The sequence below is a fragment of a genome, unplaced genomic scaffold, assembly GCF_019419815.1.
Source record: "Pyrus x bretschneideri cultivar Hongxiangsu unplaced genomic scaffold, Pyrus_bretschneideri_v1 Contig7, whole genome shotgun sequence".
NCBI classification, from domain to species: Eukaryota; Viridiplantae; Streptophyta; class Magnoliopsida; order Rosales; family Rosaceae; genus Pyrus; species Pyrus x bretschneideri.
This window is the reverse complement of record NW_025999809.1, coordinates 7093580-7101626: the sequence shown is the minus strand read 5'-3', so window position 1 is coordinate 7101626 and position 8047 is coordinate 7093580. Positions and strand designations below refer to the sequence as shown.

Below are 8047 nucleotides of genomic sequence, written 5' to 3'. Positions count from 1 at the left end.
CAATTATTTGGGATTCTTCTATCGTCGGGGGAAGAAGAAGGGAGAGAGAGGGAGGGTGTTTGGGAGGTGCGGAGAGACCTGGGAACAAAAAAATGATTTCATTTTTTTAATTTTTTTTTTTTAAAGTTTGATGTCTCCTATCTAGTATAATATCAAACACAGTATAAATAATACGGTCACTAGTCCGATACTGCACCAAACACCCAACTAATTTAGTCAGTACTATCCGGTAGCTATTTATCCTATCCGACAGAAATAATCAGTACAGTTCGAGCTGCCAAACGAGGCTAGAAGACATCGAAAGGGAAAGGGCAGACAATCTTTGTCCGAATTCCCGAGGGCTAAAAAGTGAGGTCTGAAGGGGGTTAGGAAGCGTGAAGTGAAATAGGGAGGGAGAGAGAGTGAAAGAGTGAAAGACTGAGAGAGTGAAAGATTGAGAGAGGGAGAGTGAAAGAGTCATTTTTTATTTTTTTGAGCTTACCGTCTGAGGAATCAAAGAATCATTTTTTATTTTTTTCTCCAGAAGAGGAGAGCGGAGGAGGACTGGAGGAAGCAGAGCTCAGACTGTGAGTTGGGTTTTGCTCAGATTTCTTGCTTGTGCATCAGGTATGATTCTTCTAGCCGCTCCATTCTCTCTCTCTCTCTTTCAGTACTTTTGGAATGGTTTTTCAGTGTTTTGCGCTTGAATCTCAGATTTGCATTGCTTGTTCTGTAGTGGGTTGTATTTTGTTTTCCCATTAAATTTGAAATGGGAGGAATAATTAGCTGGTTTGCTCAATTGTAGAAGACAAAGTTTGCCCAAGTAGTGTTCTTGCAGAAAGATTTTTTTAATAGTTTTGAGTTTCTGGCGTTTATGGGAAACTGCTGGTCTGCTTTTAGGGATTTGGTTAGCAGAATGCCATGATATTTGCAAAGATTGGGAGAAAAATGATGGATTCCTTAAATGGGGTTCTTTTAGATTTGGATTTGGGTGTGCTCAAAAGTGTGAGATTTTGTAGCTATTCACATTGCTTCTTTTATTGTTTCGATAAGCAATTTTTCGTATATCCTGTTTTATCGGACTGATGCAATGTTTGGCATAAGCTACTTCACCGGAATAAGAAGAATTTTAAAAGACAGCTGCTATTTCAACACTTTTGTGGTAAACATAGGTCATATTTTCCTTTTAGCTGAACCGACAGATCTGTTTTGAATTCAAGGCACAGACTTTGTTTATGCTCCCTGTATGTAAATATTTGAACAAATCTGTTTTGAATTCAGGGCACAGAAGTTGTTCATGCTCCCTGTATGTAAATATTTGTAATGTTCTGTACTGAAATGAAAAATGTAGTATGGGAATTTATGTTTTGAATCAAAACCATGTTTTGTGAAAATATTAATCTGAAAATTTGACAGGTCTGAGTGGTGGCCCTGGTGGAATGTGATTACCTTGCACTTTATGCTGCCGACCTAGATGTCAACTTACTTTAAATTTTGTAACTTTGAGAGATCATCTGCCGGTTAGTGACCTTGACAGGGTATTGGACATGAGTATGCTGGTGAGGACATGCTTGAGCCAAGGGAAGCTGATATACCTGCTCTGTTTCTGGTTTTCATTGTACTCCCTTTAGTTGCTTACGTTTTACTTGGAAAATGGAGTGAGACATCTAAGAAGAGAGAGAGGGTAAGTTTGCTTGCTGAACTGGCTGCAGAAGAAGCTCTTAGGGCAGAAACAATGGCCATTGCTGCTGTTATTCCTCCTGTGTCTTCTTCAAATCCTTCAAAGAATGGACTTCAAGTATGTGCCAGATGCTATAGTACAGCTACAACCCGCTGCTCTAGATGCAAATCCATCAGATATTGGTATGCTCTAATTTGATAGCAAGAACACATATTTTCTGTCAGTATATTCTCCCCTTATTTTACAACAATAACAACAACAAAGCCTTTTCCCACCAAGTGGGGTCAGCTATATGAATCTTAGAACGCCATTGCGCTAGGTTCTTATTCATGTCTTCCGTTAGATCCAAGTCTTAGAGTCTCTTCCAAAGTCCTTCTAGGTCTTCCTCTACCCCTTTAGCCCTGAACCTCTGTCCCCTCATCGCATATTCTAACCGGAGCATTAGTAGGCCTTTGTTTCACATGTCCAAACCACCGTAACTGATTTTCTCTTCCTTTATTTTACAATAATAAAAAAAATTGCTTGTCCAATAAAGGAGATTGAAACTTAATTAAAAATTGCAGTATTGCAACCAATGTGACTTATGCACTATAGAATTGGTGGTTTGTTCAAGATCTACTACAGCTGTATATTTTGTTTAATTTCTTGCAGTGGTTATATAACCTACAGTTGGTGCTTTTGTTGTGTGCTCACACTGTGGTTTTGTAATTAAAAAAAAAGGAAAACTTGATTCGGTCCCTTTTGGTCAAATTTGTCATCACCATATTCAAGCAGAGAACTCAATATCTATTTATATTTTACGTTAAACCATGATTTACGTTTTGGGGAAAGAGCGACTTAGATAGTTAAATGGTTGTGGAAGTTATACATTCAGCTAACTAAAATCGAGTAGCTCATTTGGGGATTTCATCGTCTTTTACCAAATATGGTACTATCAGTGTAAAAAAGAGAACCACAAAAGAGAAACATTCAAATGCATGTGATACATACTTTTCATCACGAACATTTTATCAAATAAATATTTCTCATATTGAGCTAAAGGTGCAACATGATCTCGGTCTCCAAATGTTTACATGGATTATATGCAGTTCTGGTAAGTGTCAAATAATTCACTGGAGGGAAGTTCACAGGCAAGAATGCCTGCAGTTGGAACCTACTAGTTCAAGCTCATCTCCTAAGGCTGTCTCATTTGGAGAATCTTTTCATGAGAAGTTCTTACCTAATGACAGCATCAATTCACAGTACTTTGGGTCTAAGATGGAGAAGAATTTGGCTGAGCAAGCACCACCAGATAATATAATTTATCCTTCAACAAGCACTGGTGCCCCTGTTATGCTTGATTGTGCTTCTTCAGTTGATACCTCTCAAGTTTCCATGCCAGAGAGAAGAAGTGTGGACAAGCGGGTTTCCAGAAAATCCCACAGAGAATTAAGAAAAAAAGTTGGAGTTGCATTAGATTCTTCTGAAGAAACATCTTTTGGTTGGACTACCCATTTGGGCTCTTCTAATGTTAATTCATCAAAAGAGGTTTTTATGGAGCATAAGGTTTGTATCACGTTATTCTCTATCATTAATCTTTCTATACATCTGTGATTTGATGTCGAATAATTGTGCTATATTGTTGGCTGCAGTTAAGAAATTGTGACTCTCACTTAGGAGAGGAAGAAAATGCTGTGATGCAAAATGTCAATGTTTCTGACAGTTACATGAAGGGACAAGCTACTTCAAGAAATACAGTGCATGAGATTGATAAGTCTCAAAGTCAAAGTGGCTACATATATGAATCAGGAAGCAACTCTGGATTAACATCCTCGTCATATTCTTCAAAAAGTGGAATAGATGTGCATGAAAATGGGTTGGACTTCGTTCCGAGTGGAGGAAATTACCTTAATGGGGAAAGATTATCCAATTATGAAACAGCAGAGTTCAAATGTGCTGAAATGACGAAAATGAAGACTGACGTAAAGGCTAAAAGAGCTCCTTATTCTCTTGGGACCAAGGTGTCTAAATTACCAAAATCAACAATGGAAGTCTCCGGAGAGCAGTGTTACTCAGAGATAGAGGGGCAGGGACAAATTGCTGAAGTTTCAAGTCAGTCTAGTAGACCACTACTCTGTAAACATGCCTTGCACATTATAGTTGCTATAACTCTGTTTGTGCTGCAGAAATCACTAGAATGAGAGATACCACTGCACAAGGGAGCAATGGAATTGCAAATGTAAGGATCATGAAGATGATGGGTCTAAAGAAGCCAAAGAACTTTACCAGACAGGAAGTCCCCGAATTGAATGGTTACCAACAGAAAACTAAGGTCACTATCTCTGTTTCAATTGATCCCCATATAATTTTTTGAATGGAAGGTCTCCTGAGTTATTTACTGCCCTTTTCCACGAGTTATATTCTTCTTCTGGTTCTGAGTTGAATGGACGTTGTCATTGATGTGTGCTCTTTCTCAGGTCCTGTTCCCTTATGATGAGTTTGTGAAGTACCTTCAGTGTGAAATCTTTGACTTATCACCTCGAGGCCTTTTGAATTGTGGGAACAGGTAAAAAAGGATAGCTTATATTTGCATGATTAGGTCGTGGATTAGAAATGAAAACTCCATTCATACTTATCAGTAAAGTAAAGAGGTGAAAATTTGTTGATTGGCATTACTAGATCAGAAGTAAAACAAGGATTGATCTCATTGTACTGCTTATAGTAATTCGTCAAATTAAACACCTGGCATGTATCTTAATTTTTGGTGATCGATTACATAGCCGGCCTGTAATTTCCTGATTTTGATTTCTTTTAACCTTTATGTTTTCTAAATACGTAAAAGAACATACAACTAATACAAGATAAAAGTTTGACTAAAATGTGACTAAAGTACTTTGTGGAGATGCAGACTGGTTGTTGATCATGGGATTCATATGAGTAAATTCCTGCAATTGGAACATTCATTTTTCATAGTTGCCATGTTGTATCATTGGGTTATTGGGATTAATTATAATTTCTTTTTCTTGCAGCTGCTATGCAAATGCCGTCTTGCAGTGCTTAACCTGCACAAAGCCTCTCATTATCTATTTGCTTCGCAGATCACATTCAAGAGCCTGTACTTACCTTTCCTCATATCCCTTTAATTTTCCAATAAATTTACATAGCTGTGTTTTGTTTGTAAGCACATGTGAATCGCTTTTGTTTACGATATGTATTAGGTTGTGGTAAAGATTGGTGTCTCATGTGTGAGCTGGAGCAACATGTGATGATGCTACGAGAAAGTGGGGGCCCACTTTCTCCTAGTCGAATTCTTTTTCATATGAGGAGTATTAATTGCCAAATTGGTGATGGAAGTCAAGAAGATGCACATGAATTCTTAAGGTCTGTCAAAATTTACTAGTTATGTGTTTTTGTTCTTAATACTGATGTGCTAACATTTGCATCTGTACCAACTCTCCGTATGTTTCAGTTTTAGAAATTAAATTCAAAATATTGAAGTTCCAAATTTTGTGGAAGGAATTTTAGTATATCATGTGTGCTGTATTTATCCAGGCTTCTAGTTACGTCAATGCAATCTATATGCTTGGAGGGGCTGGGTTGTGAAAACAAGGTTGATCCTAGATTGCAAGAAACAACTTTTATACAACATACATTTGGCGGGCATCTCAGATCAAAGGTGCTTATTGAGTACTTGCACATTTTTCAAGTTGTTATGAGTCATCTTTTCATCAAACTGCTCTTTTTTTCCCCTTGTTTTTTAATTTATGCTCTTCATCCCCCACACTAATCATGGATTATCAATGTTTATGCCACCAGGTCAAGTGTTTGAGATGTCATCATGAGTCAGAACGATATGAAAACATCATGGATCTTACCTTAGAGATATTTGGTTGGGTTGAGTCACTTGAAGATGCTCTGACTCAGTTTACAACCTCTGAAGATTTGGATGGAGAAAACATGTACAGATGTGGAAGGTTAAATGACCTAAATTTAGTATTTGTTAGAACCCAGATTAAGTTTTAAGTTTTTAGTTTTTAGTTTTACGGTACAACTTTAGTGACTTACAAACTCACATTTTTATGGAAAAGGTGTGCTGCTTATGTTCAAGCCAGGAAGCAATTGAGCATACATGAGGCGCCAAATATCCTCACAATTGTCTTGAAGAGATTTCAGGTATTGATCAGATTTAACGTTGAGAGTGAGGAATTTTCTGGTTTTTTGCATTTTGTTGTTGTTGTCTTTAAAGTCTATACAACTAATGATTTACAACTTGGTATTAAGCAGGAGTGGTAATCAAGTTAATCTAATGAATGTCATTTTATGAACTGTCACTTACCGAAACCCATTGCAAATCACAATTCAAATCCCTAGTCATGTCGTGCTTCCAACTTCCACCCATTAAAAAGAAATTTCAGATTTGACACCTTCCTGCTAGATAGCTGTAGGGCTTTCTGGTTTTTTATGCTTGGCACTACTGTTGCTGGAATACTGAACAATCGCTGGTTCTTCACCAGGAGGGAAATTATGGAAAAATAAACAAGTGCATCACTTTTCCAGACATGTTGGATATGATTCCATTTATGACTGGAACGGGTGACATTCCTCCGCTTTACTTGCTATATGGTGTTGTGGTGCATTTGGATATGCAGAATGCATCTTTCTCTGGACATTATGTGGCATATGTGAAAGACATGCGAGGCGATTGGTTCAGGATAGATGACACTGAGGTAAACGCCTTTTCTCATCAAACATTTTAGTGCAAGGATTTGGGGATTTTGTGAAAATGGTTCAAATTTGTTTCCCTAAAACACATAAATAAAATGGAAGTTTATCCTGAATATACCGAGTGCTTGAAAATATTGGAAGAATCCCAATTTGCTGAAAATATTGAAGTGGGTGGAAGAGCCTCCATTATCAGTGTCATGATATTGATAAGACATCATTACCTGCCATGTATAAATTATAGTCTTTGAAGCCCTGTTGTTATACTTTACGTTCTTTGGTCACTATAAATAAAGCGTAGCTGCTTAAGGAACATCCGTATATTATATCCTCTATCACGATAACAATTCACAAGCAGTGGACCTGTAGTTTATTCCGTAAGATAAAATGGAAATGTATCTATTGGTTAGAATTTCTATTATATGCTCCTTGCATTTATGCCTTTTGAGTGTTGACATGGTTCCCCTTGGTGCATATGTTTGACAGACAAATGAATGATTGAAGTTTATATTTCTTGTTTTATTTTCTGCCTATGAATTGGGTCCTAAGGTTGGTCATGCTTCATAAACAGGTTCACCCCGTCTCAATGAGCCAGGTTATGATGGAAGGAGCATATATCTTATTTTACATGAGGTATGTATAAATGGCATTGAAAATAACCCGCCCCGATCTCTTTTCCTTACCGCTTCTTTTAATTGGGGGTTGTAGCATTCATATGATTGTATGTTGGAATATATTGGATTTATTAGATAGTACGAACTATGGTAATTGTGAACTGGGAGGGGTTCGATTGGTGGTATTCTACGTATTCTTCTTTCTTTCCCAGGTCTTGTCCCCGCCCTCAAAGAGGATTTTCTGGAAAAGCTGTCAGGGGGCAAGTTCCGGGCTTAGAAAATCAATGCATGTTGAAAGCTCAGAAGTCAAGGCTAGATCAAAGCAAACACAGCAGCCAATTTGCTAGGCCAGAGCATTTACCAGGTGATATCAGGCCAGATATTGCAGATGCCTTTGGCAACAGCACCACTAATGATATCCCTCGGAGTTCTAATGGGAATGTTTTCCCTATGATGGAAACATATGGTGAGCCCATCGGTGTGGAGTTCTCTGATGCTACTTCAAGTGATTGGTCCCTTTTTACAAGTTCTGACGAGGCCTCTTTCACGACTGAGAGTACTAGAGACTCTTTCAGTACTGTGGATTGTGCCGATGCTTCCAATATCGATCCAATCTCTTCAATTTTCAACACGTTATATGCTCCGGAGTATTCTCACAGTTCTGCATCCTGTAGAAAATTTTATAATAGTAGGCCACACACTAGATTTGTTTCCAAGGAAAGGGGCGTTATTTTGGATTCGTGCTTGTCAACCCATCCCGTTGACGGATTACAGAAACGAAACTATTCAAGACAGGTCAGTGATTCACAAACCGAACACCCTCTGGATAGTAAATGCAGCTCGTTTGTAAGATATGGGACTAACCCAATACATAGTCTTGACCGAATTTCCGATCATTTATAAACTCTAATCCATGAGATTCTGATTGGATAGTTGATTTAGTGTGGTAGGAGCTGTGCCCCAAAATTTTTGGTTTCAATGTGTTGTTGGTTGGGGCATGTTTTATATCGAAACAAGTAAATGTAACAATCTACTTGTTAGCAATCTAGTTATCACCAGAAATTGTAGAGTA

General features: G+C 37.9%; 1 protein-coding gene across 2 annotated transcripts; it reads left to right on the top strand.

Annotated features, from left to right (window-relative positions):
• The first annotated feature begins 322 nt into the window (after positions 1-322).
• On the top strand, positions 323-8047 carry LOC103957330 (ubiquitin carboxyl-terminal hydrolase 15). Of its 2 annotated transcripts, XM_048573819.1 has the most exons (15): positions 323-606; positions 1396-1842; positions 2749-3205; positions 3292-3693; positions 3724-3751; positions 3826-3971; positions 4117-4205; positions 4669-4754; positions 4858-5020; positions 5192-5315; positions 5456-5613; positions 5728-5812; positions 6154-6366; positions 6933-6994; positions 7188-8047. In XM_048573819.1, exons 2-15 carry the CDS (start codon positions 1547-1549, stop codon positions 7876-7878), a joined length of 3000 nt encoding a protein of 999 aa, XP_048429776.1. In that variant the 5' UTR covers positions 323-606; positions 1396-1546; the 3' UTR covers positions 7879-8047. The 2 variants fall into 2 exon arrangements, with proteins under 2 accessions (XP_048429776.1, XP_009367759.2); XM_009369484.3 differs by having other exon boundaries at positions 3292-3751.